Here is a 21,496-nt window from a genome sequence, read left to right on the forward strand (position 1 = left end):
GATCCATCTAGCCTGCAGCTGCTCTTTAAATATTCAGTGAAAAATAATGGCATCCGAGGCATCACCTATAGTAACATTATTATCGTCATTTCTCAAAATCAGCTCGACTGAGAGCTTCGTTTATCTTTTTCACCTAATAAATCTACTCGACTCAGCGTATACAGATGAAGCTCCTGTGGGACCTCTTGCCCTAAAACATCCCACTGATGGCACTCTCCTGTTAGTCCATTATTTAGGACGACGATGATAATAATAATAATAATAATAATAATAATAATAATAATAATAATGATGATGATGATAATGATAATAATGAAAATAATATAGATGTATTCATTAAAATGTATGCGGGTTCCATAAGTCATTTATCAGTACTTAAGACATTATTTACTTGGATTTACAGTCACCGTCAACTTTCCATAGCGTCAACACAGTCTTTAAAACACTGCCATTGCAATAGATACTAAAGGCCAACAATTAGGGCATAATGTATAATCCAACTTTTGAGAAGGTCACCATGCAGTCATAAACCACATAGACAAACTTGTTTTTGCGTAAAACTATACGGATGGTCTAATATGTAATAGTCTATACGAATTGGGTTATGAGACAGTCAGTGTAAGCAAAAAAACACACACACACAAAAACACACAAAAAAACAGAAATTAAAATCCCTATTTATCCCTGTTCAGATGAACAGACAGACGTCTTCAGCACTGATCACCGGAGTGCGCACAGAGCGTTTGGATCTCGTGTGCGTCCAAAGAGAGCGAGTGGGGAAGAGAGAGGGAAGGAGAGAGAGAGGCAGGAGGAGGGGGGGAGGTGCTCCATGACTGAATAGCCCAGTGACCAATCAGATCCCAGATGGGCCGGGCTCCACATTTCTCCCAGTGCTGCACGGGCCCTCAAAGTTTGTTTATTCGCGGAATGCAGTGTGTGATGAAAACGTGTTAGTAAGTAACCCCCTTTCTACCAATAATAATCGAATGAAAGTGATTGGGACGTTGGATAACACCGTGGACTTTTTTGGGAACGCGTATTGGTGCCATTTACGCACGGAACACGTCTGCGACCTGCGTTTTTGCGCGCCGGGAGTCTCGCATGAGGCTCTCCAGAGAGGTGTCGGTGTATACACAACAAGATCTGAATTACAACGACCTCAATGCAAATCCGGAGGACGGACGGACGGAGCAGACCCGAGTTGTAGAAAGAAGAAACTTGGTTGGTGATCGCGGAGGTTTCAGTTTCGAGCGCCTCATCAGTGCGCATTCGCCGGGGGGAAAACCCCTCTTTGATCGCTGCTCGATCAATGTGTGAAGATTGAAAGATACTGTTGCAGGCATGGACTCAAGACGCTGACATTCCCCCTGTAGTAGTCAAGATAAGCTTTTACTTGGCTACCAGAAGGGGTTAAACTGCATCTAAAGAGAGTTTGGAAAAGCCAGCCTTTCTTCCCCACACGGATCAACTCATTGGGTGGGAGCTGAGAGAGAGACAAGAGTCCCCAGCAAATCAGGAGCTAATTGATTAAAGAGACTTCATTTGAATAGGAGGGGGGCTGGCGAGGTGCCAATCGCCTTTCAAAGAAGCCCCCCATATGATTAATCGCAGAGCATTATTGATAATCATAACGGGGCACATGCGCGGTGGATGGGCTCGATTTTGGTAATTTTTGAGAGGGTTTTGTAGTCATTTTTTTATTCACTTTGCCTGCTGATGTGCCAGCCAGCATGTCGCGGAGGAAACAAGCGAAGCCGCAACACTTCCAATCCGACCCTCATCTGCCCTTATCGGAGCACAATGGTGAGTCCAAGTAGCCCCCTGCTCTCTTTATACAAGTCCTATGAATTTCTCAGACTTTTTTTGTATGGGGATTTATCATGTTTAGGCTACTGGCCAGACTGGTCGCCAGAGTGATCGCTTTGAATCAGACTAGTCGTTATTAAGTCCATTGAAAATCCCAGTGTGTTCTCCATGGAAGTCTGTAGCTACTTTTCAGAAAACTTCGTGTTGACGATATCGCTCCATTCACTCTATTACAGGCCCAAAGAAGACATTTGAACTAGTTTATATTCTTTCCTACTTGGTTCAATATTTTTTGTAATGACACATTTAAGTATAATGGAAGTTAAATGTAGCCTAATAACGCAGCTTGCAGGTTCCCACTGTGTTGTTATAGAAAGTTAATAAGGCTACAAGACGCTCCAGGCTTGGCTTCATATTTAGATCATGTTTTAAAACTAACTAGCCAAGTTTCTTATAATGAATGAAGCGTATTCGTTTTCGGCTTCCGCGGTTCTCCGGGCGGCTTTGCTGCTCACGCTCGGTGTGGGTGCGTCGAGGCAGGCGGACCGCGGACCACCCTGTCGCTCCTGCGGGGGCTCCAACTTTTCACGGTCCCGTACAGAGAACCAGCCCGTCTGTGCGCTTCAGTCCTGCGCTGCAATGTGTCTCACATCCGCTCGCATCGGATTTTCCTCCATTACGAAAAGCAGTTAGTCATTACCTGATTACACAGCACACGACCTCCTTTATTTTTGAAAAGTTGGATGAAAGGAGAGGAGAGCTATAGGGGAAAAGTGTGTGTTGCCTCTTATACGGAGCGCAAATAAACACACCGTTTTTCAAGGTCCTGAAAATATCCTGTCATCACAACTCGTTATCCATACTTTTATCTCAAACAGCGACCCCATAAAGTTGACAAAAGTCTTTCTCACTCACTCGCTGTGTGTCGCTTACACACACACACACACACACACACACACACACACACACACACACACACACACACACACACACACACACACACACACACACACACACACAGATAACACATCGCGCACACACTCGAGTCGAGTCCTACTTTATCGCAAAATTAACGGTATGGATTTGCAACCAAACCAATTGTTTATCTGATTCGAAGGTTTGTTTTACTTTAACGTCTTTTTAAAAGTTGAAGCCTAAAGATGGCCTGCCAGCTTGCTGTGAAATATATTTTTTTTAATTGGATAAAATCAACTATGAGATTAGGATTTTTTTTGCCTACAACTTGCAAACTATATAGCCTGTCTTGGCTGTAGACTATTGTGCTTAAATGTGAATTCAGCTCTTACAAAGTGAGTTCAGAGTTGTGTACTCGTTTGCAGATTCAATGGCAAGTAGAAGCCAATCAAATTGCAATTAATTGTGAATTGTAGCCTACAATGTTTCGAAAATAGCCTACATTATTTAGAAACAACAAAACAACGATATCAATGTTATTAATACTGTTGTATTGAATTTCGTAATGGTGCAGTTTATATGTTTTAATCAAAATGTAGCAGAAATATTTTTGTTGATCTACTTTTCCATGGCAGATTCAATGGCAAAAGGGAGTGGTGATTTATTTTTTATATTTTCAGTAATAGTAGGCCTGTGTTACACGGCCTATGTAATGCAATCTTATTTTGCTACATTTGTGTATTTTTACCAATTCAGTGCTGTAGAAAAACAGACATTTTCACTTAAATAGGCCTAGTAAGTTTTGAAATTATTCCCAATGTCGTCTTGACTCGCTGGATAAAGTCTAGGAACCTTACAGTTAAATTGTATCCCAAAATGTAATATTTTCACGTTTTTTTAATAACACCTAAAAAAATGTGCAGGTAATTTGAAATAAAGAGTTGTTTAATTCTTTCAGCAGAGACCTTTGTCTTGCATAAGAATCATTTGCTTGTGTGATTAAATGCAAAACATAAAGCAGCCCTGAATTATACTTTTTGCTGCATTTTGAATCTCAAATCAAATAATTCTGGTAGAGTTTTGTCACTGGTCCCGACAGCACACAGAATTTCCCAATTAATACCCAATACCTCTGGGGTCATATGTTAAAATAGTTGCAAACGCAGTGTGTTTGTGTGCGCGCATGTGCGTGCGTGCATGCGCAGGGGTAGGGGTGTGTGTGTGTATGTGTGTGTGTGACCATAAGCTTATAGCTACATATTGTATTTAGATTTCTGTTAACGTAGTCGCTGCTCGACTGCTGCGTGAGCGCTGTAACAAATGTCCTGTGTGTTTTCTCGGGGACTTGTCGCGGGGGCAGAAGCAGTGAAACTGGGAAGGCATTGTATTTCCAGTTTGCATGTGAGTGAGTGATGCTGAGGGCCACTGCTTGTTACTGGGCGGCGGTGGGTGCGGCGAGAGAGCCACGCAGAGGGTGGGATGTTGAGCTGTTTTAACCTTTGCCTGTGTCCCTCTGTGTGGAGGTGATGAGAGTTCAGCACCCAGTGTGTTCCACTCTCCCTCGCCATTCACCCTGCTGATCGGAGCCGCAGGCGGCCTAGCAAGCCTCTTTATTTTAGTGTGTGTGTGTGTGTCTGGGAGCCCTTATCAATGTTGTGGCCGTCCCCTTTTCGCCCTATCAGAGTGGCCCCCCCTAGAGGGCAGATTGGCAGGGCGGCCCCCTTCGCGCCGCCGATACCCCGCAAAGAGCCGAGATTTAGTTACTTGTCCTTTTGCCAATGTTTATATAGTGCGAGAGGCTAGATGTAGCCGGCCCAAACGACTCGCTTGCCTTCTTCCCCTCCCCTTCAACTTGAAGCATGTCACCAGGCAGGGCAGAGCTGCAGAGACTCCACTCCACTCTCGTCCTGGACCGCCACAGCAGCTTTAGTGGAACCCCATCTAGTGTTCAGGAGGGCTGGAGGAGACGAGGTGGGCAGAAACCCTCCTGAAGTTACAAGTGTCGAGAGAGGCGTGCAGCGCTGCCAAACAATAATGTAGGACCTTACTACTCAAAAGCTCTCCGGCAACTTTTCCTGCTCATCCTGCTGCAGCTCTCTTGTCTCGCATATTCACTCTTTGGTCAGTCTCTCTTGCTGGCTCTGTCCTGTGCTCTCTCTCTGGTCAGTCTTCTCTTGCTGGCTCTGTCCTGTGCTCTCTCTCTGGTCAGTCTCTCTTGCTGGCTCTGTCCTGTGCTCTCTCTCTGGTCAGTCTTCTCTTGCTGGCTCTGTCCTGTGCTCTCTCTCTGGTCAGTCTCTTGCTGGCTCTGTCCTGTGCTCTCTCTCTGGTCAGTCTCTCTTGCTGGCTCTGTCTTGTGCTCTCTCTCTGGTCAGTCTCTCTTGCTGGCTCTGTCCTGTGCTCTCTCTCTGGTCAGTCTCTCTTGCTGACTCTGTCCTGTGCTCTCTCTCTCTGGTCAGTCTCTCTTGCTGGCTCTGTCCTGTGCTCTCTGTCTCTACCTGATGTCCTTTAGCCTTGCTTGACTGCTGCTTACATTGTGCTTCTGCTAACAGATCATATGGAAGTTTGACAGACTCCACTCTTCATGCCAACTTGACTTTATCTTCATTTAAATTCAGAGTTAATCCGTGCTATTTTGGGAATTAAGCCTAATGCTGGCATCTGCGCTGTTTGCTTGTCTTTTTCACATTGGACAGTGGATTTGTAGACATGCCTTGGTGTAGTTTTTGACACCGTATTATTCTGTAAAACTATAGCTTTTTATTAGCCTATACTGCTTACAGAGCAAACGCATATAGCTGTGTAAGAATTTAAATCAAAGTTATTGACGGAACACATTCTCTAGACATACATAATGTATTGCAGCTTTAAGAGGGTCGTTTTCTCTGCAGATATCTCTTCTCTCTCACATTCTAGGTACAGTTCAGGGAAGGAGAGACTGTCCAAAGATCACAGTTGTGAAATAATTTGATGGGAATGATTGCTTAAAATTGGTCATGATGATGGGTACAGAGTGCAATTGGGAAATATTGCTTAGGTAAACGCATTAATGCCTTTTCATACAGTACTAGTCAAACGTTTGGATACACTTTCTCGTTTAAGTGAATGGGAAGGTGAACTGTACGTATGCCTTTTCGTAAATGTAGAAATTGACCAAATACTTTTGGAATAAATGTCAGTTGTTACTGCTTTTTCCCCCAGTAGTAAATACACCAAGCTTGTAATGCTGCCCATATTAGTATATATATATATATATATATATATATATATATATATGAATAATTTTATAAACATGAGTGTAATTGAGCATGTTCAAATTTATATTATTATTCAAAAAGAACATTATTAAATATTCTCATTTTTGTTGAGAAACTTATTTTATATTAATTATTATAAATATATTTTATATTAAAGAAACGTACTCTGACCTTTCCTACACAATGTGTATTATTAAGAACGAAAGGCTGAGAATTAATGTAATCTCACTGTATAACTTCTCAACTATGTACAGTGTTTTTTCCCCCTGTGTAGTACTGAATATTTCACCTGAGACCACACACACACACACACACACACGCACACACACACACACACACACAATCTATTTGATCCACATTTGCAGTTTTGAGAACATTTGCTCTTTTATAAGTATTTCTTCTAAGTGTCAAGCCTTTAAAAAAAAATATTTTCAAAGAAAAAACTTTGATTGTCTTATTTTCATGTCTCCCTTTTTCATCCCACTCAATATGAGACGATTCTTTTTTGCCTAACACTATCTTACATAGGCTACAGTCAGCCTTGCGAATAGACAAGGTGTTTTCTATAATCTCACACAATAAATCAAACACATTTTTTCATTATTAACCTTTGTGGGTGTGTGTGTGTGGGGGAGGGGTGTAAGTGGGCATTGGGGACAAGGGAGGGAGGGATTTAACATGAAAAGTTATCATTAAAGTTGAGTCTTCCCCGGGCAGTTTGCATGGTTTGCTGGTGTGAGGGCCCGGGTTTACTGTCATGGCAACTTTGCGTTATCTGATGTCTCGGCAGCAGAGAAACATTGAGGGAGATAATCCCTGAATTAAACAGGATCTGAGATGAGCAGGGCTGCCGCTCCCATGCTGCGGGGACAATGGACGAGGCATCCTGTCCCTCTGTGGGGCAGTGCCTGCACTCCTCTGTCTCTCCCATGCTGCGGGGACAATGGACGAGGCATCCTGTCCCTCTGTGGGGCAGTGCCTGCACTCCTCTGTCTCTCTGTGGGGGCAGCTAGTGCCTGCACTCCTCCTCTGTTGGGTTTCATTTGCAAATGAATTCTTGGGCCCCGGTGAAAATGTCTGAGGGGCCGGAGGAGCCACAATGAAAGGGATTCATAGAGAAATGCAATTTGTAAATCAACTTGTATGTTAAACAGCGCGATTTTAAATGTGACAAAGAGGGGAAAGAATACGGAAGGTCTGGAGCACAGCAGTGGTTCGGGGGTGGGTGGGTGTGTGGGGGGGTGGGGGTGGGAGGGGTCAGGGGTGTTGTCTTGCCTGTTCTCTCCCCTCACTCACTCTTCCTCCTTTATTAAAATGGAAAATCCCAAACCTGTTTTTCTATGCATATTTGAAAGGCAACAATTAGTTTCGTATTTTCTTCTCACTGACAAAAAGTACTGGATGTGCCCGTATCGCTTGCTCTGTGAGCTGGTGTGTCCAGTTTCTCAGTTTTGGCAAAGTTTGTGATGCATGTGATGCATGCATGCATGCACTCTCTAGTTTTGACCCACTCATTTATTTAAACGGATAATATTAATTTTACTCATAGGAAAATTATTGACTGGAGCCTTTTCTACGATATGTCTTTTTTAAATCAAAGCTGAACAATTATGTAATAGAAGCAATGGCGAATACAATATAATAATATATAATTCAAACCGTTTTAAAGATCATTATTTTTCATATGACAGGCATTTTAATCATGAATGATGCATTGGTTTGAAATAGTGTTTTTGTGTTTTGTTGTACTTTTTATTTTTTATTCTGCTTTGCTTGTTGTGTGTAGGTGCACATCACAATCTGGATAGCACAGGCTCTGTTGTTCATGTCTCACTGTGATTGCAGCCTGAGTGGATACAAATTAGTTTAGTGACATAGATAACCTGTCCAAGATGCCTATAGTTGGCTGAAAATGAGCAAAGTTGACAGCAAATTGAAAGTCTAATAAGTCCCTTCAAATGCTTGATTTGCGCCGAGTGGACAAGTCGACTCTGAAGGGCATGGAATATAGGAAATCAATGTCTTTCTATGAAATTTCATTAAGAGCCAATGTCCTCACTTCACACTATTCTATATTTTGATGGATTATCTGAGGAAAATGATTACCTTTGGTTGGGCTGATGAAACCCAGATGTACATCTTCAAAGATCACTTTTAAGCAATATTTGAGCAGGGCCATTGATTTTTGTTTTCCCTCTTATCATGTTTCAGAGGCCACTGCATTGAATAAGGCCTTTTCTCATTTCTGTGGCTTATTGTTGCTTTTCCATCGTTGTTTTTGTGAACACATCAAGGGGATAAGTGTAAAACTGATTAACTTAAGATTAACAACAATGGAATTTGAGGAGATAAAGCTGCTTCTTCAGCTGCAAAACATTTCTAATCACTAATCCTCTTGTTTCCCCTCTTTGTCTTCCAGGGGACGCAGGGCCGTGCTCAGAGGACCCCCCCTGCAAGGATTCAGAGGCCCACGTCTGCGGCAGATGTTGCGCTGAGTTCTTTGAACTATCCGATCTTGAAGAACACCAGAAAAATTGCACTAAGAATCAGTTAGTTCTGATAGTGAATGAAAACCCCGCCTCCCCCGCTGGAACCTTCTCGCCCGGTTCCCCTCCCCATAATCCCGACGACCAGATGAATGACACGGTTGATAACACTGATCGAGCAGAGTGCAGTGACCTTTTGGAGCCGGACGCTCTTGAAAAAGACGAATCCATGGACGTGGACGTTTCCGGAATCGGCAGCGGTCACGAAGAGGAGGGCGGTCGCGCGGAGAGCGGGAGCCCCGTCGTCATCACAGGCGGCGGCGGCCACGGGGGCAGCAGGGGCGGCTCCGGCCCTGCGGCGGGGGGCACTTCTTCGCCCATCTGCGCCCCTCTACCTCCGCTCGGCAACCTGACCGACCTGGGCAACTTCTCCGTGATCAACAGCAACGTCATCATCGAAAATCTACAGAGCACTAAAGTGGCCGTGGCCCAGTTCTCCCAGGAGGCCCGTTCCTCGGGGGGCCCCAGGGTGGCGGTGCCGGCCCTGATGGAGCAGCTCCTCGCCCTGCAGCAGCAACAGATCCACCAGCTGCAGCTGATTGAACAGATCCGGCATCAGATACTGCTGCTGGCCTCGCAGTCGCCGGAAATGCAGCAGGCGCCCCCGAGTTCTGCTCCGGGCACGATGGGGCCCGCGGCCAGCCCGCTGACGGCGCTCAGCTCCCATCTCTCCCAACAGCTGGCTGCGGCCGCGGGCCTAGCGCAGAGCCTGGCTAGTCAATCGGCCAGCATCAGCAGCCTGAAACAGCTGGCTGCAGCGGCACAGCTACCTCAGCTACCCACCCCCAGCAGCAGCAGGAGCAGCGAGACATCTCAGAGCATCATCAGCACACTGGGGCCGTCAACAATCAACGGCCAGTCCTCCTCCTCGGACAAGAGGCCGAGTCATCATCATCATCATCCAATTCACCACATGAGCAGCCTCCACTCTCAGCTCAGCAACTCGTCGCTGGCGAAGTCGTCCGCCGCGCCGGCGTTTGGGATAGGTAGCTTGTTAAACTCTGCAGTGAATCCACTTCTACCTCAGCCCCCGCCCGGCAACCCCATGTTCTCCAGCTCTCTGCCCAGCGTCGGCAGCACCACCATAGAGGACCTCAACTCGTTAGCAGCTCTGGCGCAGAGAAAAGGCAAGCCGCCCAACGTCACCTCGTTCGAGCACAAGAGCAGCTCGGACGAGTCCTTCTTCAAGCATAAGTGCAGGTTTTGTGCCAAGGTGTTTGGGAGCGACAGTGCCTTGCAGATCCACCTGCGCTCTCACACTGGCGAGAGGCCGTACAAGTGCAACATCTGCGGGAACCGCTTCTCCACCCGCGGTAACCTGAAGGTTCACTTCCAGCGTCATAAAGACAAATACCCACACATCCAGATGAACCCCTACCCTGTCCCCGAGCATTTAGACAATATACCAACAAGCACCGGCATTCCATATGGCATGTCGATGCCCCCTGAGAAGCCTGTCACCAGCTGGCTGGACACCAAACCGGTCTTGTCCACTCTGACCTCCTCGGTCGGCATGCTGCTGCCACCGACCATGCCCAGTCTGCCACACTTCATCAAAAAGGAGGATCACTCAATAGCCATAACCAGCCCTGCTGTTACCGCTAGGAGTGACTCAGGTGCCGCTGAGCCATCGTCAGCGAAAAGTAACGAGAGGGTGTCCGAAGAGGGTGAAGGTGCAACCCTGCCTACCTCAAATGGGAGAACTGAAGAGGGCAGCCACTCCTCGAGCTTCATGACACACGTGAGCTCCGCCTCCGAGAGCGCCAGTGCCGAGTACACGACGTCCAACAGCCCGCCCATGATGACCAACCCTCTCATGCCCCTCATGTCGGAGCAGTTCCAGGCCAAGTTCCCGTTTGGGGGCATCCTGGATCCTCTCCACGGCTCGGAGACCTCCAAGCTGCAGCAGCTGGTGGAGAACATTGACAGGAAGGTGGCGGACCCCAACGAGTGCGTCATCTGCCACCGGGTGCTCAGCTGCGCGAGTGCTCTGAAAATGCATTATCGCACTCACACCGGGGAGCGGCCGTTCAAGTGTAAAGTCTGCGGCAGGGCGTTCACCACCAAGGGGAATCTAAAGACCCACTACAGTGTCCACAGGGCCATGCCGCCTCTGAGAGTCCAGCACTCCTGCCCCATCTGTCAGAAGAAGTTCACCAACGCGGTGGTGCTGCAGCAGCACATCCGCATGCACATGGGCGGGCAGATCCCCAACACCCCGCTGCCGGACAGTTACCCCGAGTCCATGGGCTCTGACACAGGCTCGTTTGAGGAGAGGAACTTTGACGACCTGGACATGTACTTCTCCGACGACGACATGGAAGGCATGGAGGAGGAGGAGCGCCCGGAGGACAGCAGTGTCCCGGACACACCCAGGTCGGCCGATGTCTTCCACGACAGTCTGTGCAACTCCCCGACTCCCCTCGATATGGCGTGCCAGGAGGGGCACGAGAGAAATGGACAACAGCAGCAGCATGCGCAAAATCACATGCTAACAGAGGAGCTACATGCTAGCCGAAATCACATGCTAACAGAGGAGCTACATGCTAGCCGAAATCACATGCTAACAGAGGAGCTACATGCTAGCCGAAATCACATGCTAACAGAGGAGCTACATGCTAGCCGGATGAAGGCCGCCGCAAACGGAGCAAACGGCTCAATGGAGGGGGATTGCTTCACCAACGACTCTTCCTCTCTGTGCGGGGACATTGAAAGCCAAAGTGCCGGCAGTCCAGCTGTGTCCGAATCTACCTCCTCCATGCAGGCGCCGTCCCCCACTAGCATGCAGCCACAACAGCAGCGTAAATCCCCCAGCCTGGAAGAGAGGCACCAGAGGGCCTTGTCCCTGGAGCACATCAGTGCCAGCCTCATGCACTCTCACCCCTCCAGCATCGGAGCCCTGGACCTGACGTCCGGTCTCAACCCCTCTTCTAAAGACCCCCTGGGCAGCATGCTCTTCCCCTTCCGCGAGCGCAGCATCATCAGGAACACCGCCTGTGACATCTGCGGCAAGACGTTTGCCTGTCAGAGTGCCTTGGACATCCACTACCGAAGCCATACCAAAGAACGACCGTTCATCTGCACAGCCTGCAACCGGGGCTTCTCCACCAAGGGCAACCTCAAGCAGCACATGCTCACGCACCAGATGAGGGACCTGCCCTCGCAGCTCTTCGAGCCCACAAACACCAGCCTGTCCTCCAGTCCCACTCCCTCCCTGCTCTCCATGGGCTCTCTCATCAAACCCGAGGTGAACGGCTTCTTCCACAGCCTCCACCACTCGCTCTCGGAGACACTCAAGGACATGCCCCATTTGCCCGCTTTGCCCCCCGCCGCGCCCCCCAGCCTGGTCACGTCCTCCGCCTCCACCTCGCCAGTGCTCTCGGGCGCGCCGCCGCGCAGGACGCCCAAGCAGCACTACTGCAACACGTGCGGGAAGACCTTCTCCTCGTCCAGCGCTCTGCAGATCCACGAGCGGACCCACACCGGGGAGAAGCCGTTTGCCTGCACCATCTGCGGGCGGGCCTTCACCACCAAAGGAAACCTCAAGGTACGTTTAGAAACACACCAGAAAACTGTGGCTCTAATGTGTGTGTGTGTGTGTGTGTTTAAAAGGCTGTGCGTGAGAACGTTTTTGAAAACAAGTCTCGGAACTGCCGTTAAGTTCAATTTGGTGTGTCAGTGCACGGGGCATTAAGAGGTGGTAATGTTGTATAATTGATGAAATGAACAGCTTGCTGAGGGGAAAGCATACCTTAGTGGAAAGGCTGAATCACCCCCATTAATATGATTATTGGGTAGAAACTGGAGAATGTGATCGGCAGAGCAGCACAGCTGGGAATGGTTCAGTTAACGGAATTAACTACAGTTACCAGAGGCAACCGTCCCGAGTCGGGCCGGCCTGTAGTTTTCCATACCTGATTCTGTGAAGACTTGTCTGGTCACCTTTGATCATTTATGTGGACTTTTATATGGGTCAAAGAATCCTAATGCAGATACATTGTTTAGGGATGAATTTGGGATAGGCCTATATTATGTTGTTTTTATTTTATTTATTTTGTATTCTTATTTTTGCTATAGGTTATTATTCATAAGCTTGGTGAAAACACAATTATTTGCACGCATCATTTTGTCAAAGTGTAAAGGGGGAGAGGGGATGGTTGTCCTCCTATGGAGAGGGTCTGGCAGAGGTGAAACGCCACATGCAATAACTGACCTGAGCAATGAAAGTGGACAGTGCAATCTCAGGCCTGAGCCGTGTGGTCCCCTCGTGAGACAAGCCAAAACGAAGGTTTAGATTACACACTGTCTGTGCATCAGTCCTGCCAAAATCAGATGTTTACACCATGCTGTTCCTCTCACAGCACACAGGCAGACTAACTAGTCTGCGGCACTCAGGGGTGTGAAGCTATTTTAATTCTAAAGTCACACGTTATTATTTTTTTTCCATTGCATCATCTCATGTGCAGCAGCCCTCCTGGCCAAGTTTGTAAACATCACTAATTTTCAACCCTCTCTGTCTCTCTCTCTCCCTCCCTCCTGCCCACCCTCTCTCTCTCCTTCTCTCTCTCTCTCCTTCTCTCCATCAACCCTCTCTGTCTCTCCCTCCCTCCCTCCTGCCCACTCCTCTCTCTCCTTCTCTCTCTCTCTCTCCTTCTCTCCATCAACCCTCTCTGTCTGTCTCTCCCTCCCTCCTGGCCACCCCTCTCTCTCCTTCTCTCTCTCTCTCTCTCCTTCTCTCCATCAACCCTCTCTGTCTGTCTCTCCCTCCCTCCTGCCCACCCTCTCTCTCTCCTTCTCTCCATCAACCCTCTCTGTCTCTCTCTCCCTCCTGGCCACCCCTCTCTCTCCTTCTCTCTCTCTCTCTCTCCTTCTCTCCATCAACCATCTGTCTGTCTCTCCCTCCCTCCTGCCCACCCTCTCTCTCTCCTCTCTCTCTCCTTCTCTCCATCAACCCTCTCTGTCTCTCTCTCCCTCCCTCCTGCCCACCCCTCTCTCTCCTTCTCTCCATCAACCCTCTCTGTCTCTCTCTCCCTCCCTCCTGCCCACCCTCTCTCTCTCCTTCTCTCTCTCTCTCCTTCTCTCCATCAACCCTCTCTGTCTCTCTCTCCCTCCCTCCTGCCCACCCCTCTCTCTCCTTCTCTCTCTCTCTCCTTCTCTCCATCAACCCTCTCTGTCTCTCTCTCCCTCCCTCCCTCCTGCCCACCCTCTCTCTCTCCTTCTCTCCATCAACCCTATCTCTCTCTCTCTCTCTCTCCCTCCCTCCTGCCCACCCCCCTCTCTCTCTCTCTCTTCTTCTCTCCGTCTGCATATAGGTTCACATGGGCACGCACATGTGGAACAGCGCTCCTGCCAGACGTGGCCGCCGGCTCTCTGTGGACGGGCCAATGGCCTTCCTGGGCGCCAACCCCGTCAAGTTCCCCGAGATCTTCCAGAAGGACGTCATGGCGTCGCGGTCGCACAACGGGGACCCGGCCAGTTTCTGGAATCAGTACGCCGCGGCCTTCTCCAACGGCCTGGCCATGAAGACCAACGAGATCTCCGTCATCCAGAACGGGGGCATCCCGCCCATGTCGGGCGGCGTGGCGAACGGCGGCAGCTCGCCCATCGGCGGCCTCACCGGCAGCCTGGACAAGCTGCACAGTACAGAACCCAACGCGGCACTGGCCGGCCTGGAGAAAATGGCCAACACGGAGAACGGGACCCACTTCCGGTTCGCGCGCTTCATGGAGGACAATAAAGAAATCGCCACCAACTAAGACTAGTTTGTACGCAAGACACATGAAGGTGCCTGAAGGCATCCTAACTGTACACAAATACAGACGCGCAGACGAGAGAACGAGAACAAGACTAAAGGACTAAAAGAACTGAACTGCTTTGGCTTGCCATTGAAACTTTACGAACACGAGTGTGAAGACAAGTTGCTTTTTTTGTACAATGTACATGTTATAGTTTTAAGGAGCTTATTTATTAGCGATTATAACCTTGCTTGGAACCAAGTGGACGCATTAACAGTTAGGTTTTTTTTGTTTTGTTTTGAAGCCAGAATGGGTATGTATGAGTGCTTAAACATGTGCTTTTGAAACGTTAGCATATCTGGGTAGATAACCTTACCTTGGCATTAAGTTATTTTCTGTCTGTAGTAACTATAACAAAACTGTTGATGTTCATGTGATGCATTAGCCCTGTATTAAGCAAACAGACTGGCTGTAAATAATGTACACTGATCTTCTCTAGATGGTCTAACATCTGTGTATTATTCTCCTTCCCGCCCCAACCCCCGCCCCCCCTGCCCTTCATGGAAAAAAAGACAATGAAAATTCAGGCAAGGGACGTGGTAGTTCCTTTCTTTCCAACTGCTATTTACCTTTGTTTTATTTAAGGAAGAAACATTTTGAAGTTCGCTGCATCTCTTGGTTTTCTTTAGTGTTTAACCTGTTTTGTTGTTACCGTTTCTGTGTATTGTACTTTTTACTTTTCGTTTACTTCCATAGTCCCCCCCCCCCTTCCTTCCTCTCAGTCTCTTTTTTTGTTGCTTGTATTTTGGTGTGAAGTTGAAAGCAACACAGTTGCTAAAGTGGGGAACATTTTGGACTGGCCCACTTCCTGGTTTTTGGATACGAGACAGCCAATCAAATGGGCAGGATTTCTCCTTTAGTTCCCCAGCTGGATTTCCACGTTGCTGCTATGTCCAAGCATCCTCATCATTGACATCATCGAGTGCAAAAGTTTCGTGTTGAAGCTTCTGTAAATACGTTCAGATGTGGAAATACAAACTCCCGATCGCAAAACAAAAATGTACATAATAGCTCACACAAGACAAAGTCCATCATGGCCAGGGGACAAAATGATAGTGTTTTTATAAATATAAATATATATTAGGTTTGACAACCTTCGGACTGTTACATGCACTTTCTTGGAAAGTTGGAAGATCTTTATGGGTCCAGTTTCTCTACACTTTAATACCTACTAACAACTAAGATACTGTAATTCTTTACTCTAATAATCAAATACATCAGTTTTCCAAAAGAAACATTGTGTCTATGTGTGCTTTTATTAAATTTATTCCCTCCTTGTAATATTGTCATTGAAATCATCCCATCCTAACTGACAATTTCACATTTCAAGCATTTGAATTGATTTGAAAGAGCAGTGCTCTGTGTTTTGTGCGCCAGCAACAAAAAAATAAAATAACTTATTTTCTTTATTTCTTTATTTTTGCATTATTTGTGCAGCTCAACGCAGTTTTTAGTGCCCAGCGCAACTCTGACCCTTCCCAATCAATTTGTATTCTTTGTCAAACAGAAAGGAAGTAGCTGTATAGGCTATATAATAGCCTCGGCCTAGATGCAATCATCTACAGCGTGAGTTTTCCCCGGTCAAATTATCGCACAGCACAGTTCACATTTTTAACTTCATCATTTCTGTCGTTGTCAGTCTTTTGAATCGCTAATTAAACAATCGACCGCTGCTGCAGCTCCTCTTGTCTTTCAGTGGGTTGATGTGATGGATTGAGAGGAGCTTCTCACAGGGGGGGCGGGCGGGGTGGTGGTGGGGGGTATGGGGTCGGTCCTCGTCAGTGATAGGCTAGCCTACTCGTTTTCCGACTTGCAATTAAACAAAAATCTTAGCTGGGGGAAAAAAACCCGAAAGGCCTTTCCTGTTCACATGTGCTGAGACAAAACAGCGAACAACCTCAAAGCGGGTATGTCTGTAGTCAGCAACACTAATAAGGTGTTTTGGCTGCAAACGGCATTTTCTGAATCCCTTTACCTCCCTTTTCCCTTCTTTGAAAATTCATCTTTCAGTTGGGGGAAAGGCGGTGATCTAATTGATAGCCTCTGCCACAAAGCCAAGAAATTTGTTTTAAGTCAAAACGATCTCACGGATATCCGAACGAGGCCTTTGACGTTTGCTTTCTTTTCTTTTTTAAATTCAAAGTGATATTTTTTCCCTTTTGTATTTCAACAGCTGCATTTAATTTAACACATCGTTGCACATCCTGCAGTCTACAGGATCTGTTAATTTCTGCCCCGCATCCTCAGTCGGCTCTCTCTCCCCCCCCCCCCCCCTTCTCCTCTTCAGCAAAACTGAATTCCCCCAATATTTACGTTTTATATTTCAAGACGTCGAGGCTAAATGATCCTTGCCCACAGCGCATGTTTTCTGTTTAACAGTCACATCTGGTCCCCTGAGCTGTGTTTGTGCAGCACCTCGGCTTCCTGCAAAGATCCGCTCACCACACAGACAGAAAGGAAAGGAGAGATCGCCTGCGTTCTTACTTTGCTCCTAATGAAAGGAATTAACTTCGTTTACATTTACAACTAACGGCCCATAACATCATTTACATGAAAGTATAGAATTAGAATGTTTCTATTATTATTATTATTATTATTATTATTATTATTATTATTATTATTATTACCTTTATCATTATTATCATTACCTTAATTATCATCATCATTATTATTGTTATTGCTATTATTATTATTATCATCATTATTATTGCTATTATTATTATTGCTATTAATATTTAATTTCCCCCAAAATACATTGGACCTATTTGACTTTATACATATCTATTATTAATAATGTTATTTAATTCAGACATTTATAGCAACAAGAGCAAAAGTAACCTATTTAATTCCGTCCACTATAGGCTTATAGATTGAAAAGGAAAATGTACAACAATGAACAATATTTGGAATTGCTTCGGGGGGTCGGATACAATTCAGCCCAATTACTTAATGATGATTGGTTTTGCAGGAATAACTCAAAGCCTGAACTTATAGTGAAATGCAGAAAAATCTATAACAACAAAGAATGATGGTTCAGATAAAATCGTGACGGGCTCATTTCTCTTCTATGATCACAGGTGGGAGACTGCAGAGAAATATCAGGGGTGACTCTGAACACGTGCATGCCTTTCCACCGCCGAGCAGCGAACCCCCCGTGTGTGTGTGTGTGTGTGTGTCTGTCTGTCTGTCTGTCTGTCTGTCTGTCTGTCTGTCTGTCTGTGTGTGTGTGTGTGTGTCTGTGTGTGTGTGTGTGTGTGTGTGTGTGTGTGGAGCAGGCTCCTCGCCCTGCCTCACTGTATTGATTGAGCTGTGGAGTATTACAGAAACACTTGGATCTCAGGTGGCAGGAATGTGTCCAATTGATCTCTTCCACTGTGGCTCCCAGGCAGCAGTGGCTCTGGTGCTCCACAATACAGGAAGAACACCCTGAAACACTAGATCGCTGTTAGACAGAGGGGCTGTCCCCATACCCAGTCTGCCCAGTCTCTCTGTCCCACTGCAGACGGAGGGGCTGTCCCCATCATCCCAGTCTGCCCAGTCTGTCTGTCCCACTGCAGACGGAGGGGCTGTCCCCATACCCAGTCTGCCCAGTCTCTCTGTCCCACTGCAGACGGAGGGGCTGTCCCCATCATCCCAGTCTGCCCAGTCTCTCTGTCCCACTGCAGACGGAGGGGCTGTCCCATCCCAGTCCTGTCACACTTTAGGCCAGTAAAGTGGGGTCCTGGGGGGGGGGGGGGTCCCCGGCAAAAAAGGGGAATCATTTATTTTCACTATACTTCCCCGTCCATAAATAACACAATGACAGAATTGATGACTATTTTGATCATGGCTTTCATACACTATCTGTAATAAAACATCGAAAAGATATCTTCTCGGAAGGGGGCGGGGGGTGGGGGGGGAGCCTGGGACATAAACGTGTCAAATGGAGGAGGGGGGGTCTTTAGTGTCAGTTTAGGGGTCCGCATAACGTGGGAAAGTTGAGCACCACAGCTTTGGGCTCTGCTGTGCAGGAGAGCGTTGCTACCATGCCGACAGTTCAGTGAGTCACATTGTGTGCAGCTTGGATACAAGCACTGTAGATTGTAAACTTGGAATTATATGGTTCTATCTGATTTTGTTTTTTAATCAAAATGTATTACCCACATACTCCTTGATCTTTGAATTACTTCATGCTGGTGTTATATGGTGGTATATCTCAGAACTGACCGAAGTTTATAAATCCAATTTAACCTCATGCACAAGACCTAGACTGTGTATCTATATATGCAGTAAACATTTTTGAGACATTTATTTTTGACGCTCACATGTATTTGTTTTGGTGCAGTTGTAATGTTATTTGCTGGCGGCGCGGCGCTGAGCTAAATGGCTTGATGGCTGGAGAGAGAGGATGGGAGCCATCAGCGAAGAAGGAGCATAGCTTTCTCTTCAGCTGGAAGCCACTCCTCTCCACTTACTGTAGTCTTTGGAGGTTCAGTGAAGGCCTGGGCCTGCAGTACGGCTGTGTGTGCACAGCTGCCACACACGGCTAAAGTCACATCATTGCATTTGTTTCCAACACAAGTCAACTTGTTTCAATAATCCTCTTTGAATCAAATGTCATGTCTCTGGACTGGTATTAGCAGAGTGATCTGCCCTAAGATACTGACGCTTCTAAAAGTAAAAATCCAGAAGAAAGTGAAACTGCATTTCAAACAACAGGATCTTATCTCACCCCATTGGCATTTCCCACCTTTCTTTGAGGAGAAATATTTCAAGAATGAGACTAAATGACTCGGGATTTGGGTTCCACGTTGATTCATTTATTTACAAAAAGAAAATATGTCATTTGATCACTGATGATCAGCCGAACACAGATGCTTCAGATATTGTATTGCTAGTAATAATATAGGGATATAATTTGTGTGTGTGTGTGTGTGGCCAGTCACAACTGATTGTCAAAGCACCCTCTCTCATAGTTCCAATTTGAGCTCATAAGGTACGTTCTAGTAAAAAAAAAAAAAAAACGCTCCATGACTGTTCTGTTCACCACTAGTCAGGCAAAAATAAATAAAATGTTTTCTTTTGTTTTTTGTTTTTTGTTTTTTCCATTCATACAGTCCACTGGACCCTGAGCTCCCAGGTTCAAGTCCAGGAGAAGCTGCACGGTGGCTGTCTGTCTGTGTGGGGAAGCTGGAGCCGTCAGCCCTCCTGAGTGGATACAAACCGTAGCCTGGGGGGCTACTAGCCTGGACTCCCCGCCGAGGTGCCAACCTCTACTGCTGCTGTGAGATCAAAGACCCGCCCACAACAATGGTGAGTGAGCCTCTCAGTTAGCCGGCCCACGGGTCACTTTCCCTCACCTGCCCGCGCTGTCAATCACTCCCAGCCGGGATGACGGGCCTGCTGTTACATAGCTGTTAAGAGCTGCACAAGGCAAGGTTTGAATTTAAAAAATGCACACAGCTCATCAGGCTAAATCATACGTACATACATTGGAGACGCGTCCCATCTCTCCACTAAGTGGCACACTACTGTAGATTTGCCCCCAGTACATTTCGCAGTGAGCGAGCAAAATGCCAACGACTTAGCGTAGCTTCCTCTGGACATTAGGGTTAGTTTACCAGCCACAAAGAAGACAACATTTAAGGTCCAATGTATATGTGCAGTTTACTGAGCTCACTTATTTTGTTTGTGGGTAATGAAGTCCTTCGAAACCTTTCCAAAAATACAAACTGTCCCACGACCTCTTGGGGCCATGAAAGCAGGAAGTCGCCAAGTGCAGCTTTGGTGCCTGTTCTGTTCTGCTCTCCACATGGGTTCATCATGGCACTGGTCCAGAGACATCCTGACAACTAAAAGTGACACAGGGCAAACTGACACACAGTGCAAGACATACAGTAAACAGTAGACTACTGTGTGTGTGTGTGTGTGTGTGTGTGTGTGTGTGTGTGTGTGTGTGTGTGTGTGTGTGTGTGTGTGTGTGTGTATCTCTCTACAAGGGACTGAACAGGTTGTTGAGGTTCCCCCAAAGAGCTTCGGTCACCTTGATTGCCCAAATAAAACGTAGGATTTATTATGTACTTTTGATACCCCACATGTATAAATATGAATATTTTATATCCTTGTTACTGGTGAGTATGTTGGACATTTTCAGAGTCCACCACAGACTGATAATTTAACCGTGAATGATGTAAACTGGTGAGTGTGTTGAACGATATGGGGCCACAGCGGTTTGCTCTCGTAAACGGAAGCGTCCCTCAGGACACTGAAATGTATCACGTTGTATAGAGAAAAGTGTGGGATTTATTGATTTTCAATTCATCTCTAAACCTCATCCTCGTCTACACTGTGGTCCTCCTCCTCCAGGCCGTGGTCTCGTGCTCCCTCCTGTCGTCTTCCTGTCGTTCTCATCGCCGGCGTTTCCTGTGGAAAACGGAGACGGCGTCTGACACGGCAGCAGCGGCGGCGGCGTGGTGGACACAGCTGGCTTGGAAGACGAGATTGTGAGTACAAACACGGAGCCGGATTTCTCGCGGGGCCTGTGGACTCTCACAGTTATCACGGACGAGCACTCAAAGCCTTCTTAGGAAATATCCCATCCTGCCCCCAAAAGCCAACATCTCCGCGTATAACGTCGTCGCTTTGGTCTTATGAGGGAGCTTTTTGAAGATAGACTTTGCGTGGTTTTATTTTTATGGCACGGCGATCTGGAGGCCGTCCAAAAAACGTCAAGGTCGTTTATCTCGCCGTTCATCCGCTCCTCGCCTTTTGTGCGGTGAGAAAGAGAGGCACAGGCCCCGTATTGCGTTTCATGACCTATTGTGTCCTAAGAGGAGTAACCCAGACAAACAGGTGGGCGCCCTGTGTGTGTATGTATGTGCGCTCCACTCCTCGTGGACCAGGCCCAGCAGCGAGCAGGAGGCTATTCTCTTAATAAGGCAGTCATGCTTTGCGGAACGTTTTTTTCCCATCCTGGTCAAACGAGATCCTTCAGGGATGCTAAATGGGAACGTACAGTAAGCGGCTTGTCTTTCCTCACAGTGCTCCCGCTTGTCTGCGTCTCTCCACCGGTTTATCATCGCCACTGAAATTGCGGGGGCCGTTGTAGTCGAGGAGGGGGACATTTACCCCCCCATTGTGATGCTAATTCTTTCAAATTTCGGTGTCTCGCGGTTTGTTCTTTCAAGTCAGGCTAGGTTTT

General features: G+C 47.0%; 1 protein-coding gene across 3 annotated transcripts; it reads left to right on the forward strand.

Moving 5' to 3' along the window:
- Nucleotides 1–1,730: 1,730 nt before the first annotated feature.
- On the forward strand, nt 1,731–15,542 carry sall1a (spalt-like transcription factor 1a; the record flags this gene model as incomplete). 3 transcript variants are annotated; one of them, XM_083662479.1, is made up of 4 exons in its annotated part: nt 1,731–1,803; nt 8,395–10,954; nt 11,072–12,068; nt 13,834–15,542. In XM_083662479.1, 4 exons carry the CDS (start codon nt 1,731–1,733, stop codon nt 14,275–14,277), a joined length of 4,074 nt encoding a protein of 1,357 aa, XP_083518605.1. In that variant the 3' UTR covers nt 14,278–15,542. The 3 variants fall into 3 exon arrangements, with proteins under 3 accessions (XP_083518605.1, XP_083518606.1, XP_083518604.1); XM_083662480.1 differs by having other exon boundaries at nt 11,108–12,068; XM_083662478.1 differs by having other exon boundaries at nt 8,395–12,068.
- Nucleotides 15,543–21,496: the final 5,954 nt, after the last annotated feature.

This window comes from Poromitra crassiceps (genome assembly GCF_964638095.1).
Source record: "Poromitra crassiceps genome assembly, chromosome: 28".
NCBI lineage: Eukaryota > Metazoa > Chordata > Actinopteri > Beryciformes > Melamphaidae > Poromitra > Poromitra crassiceps.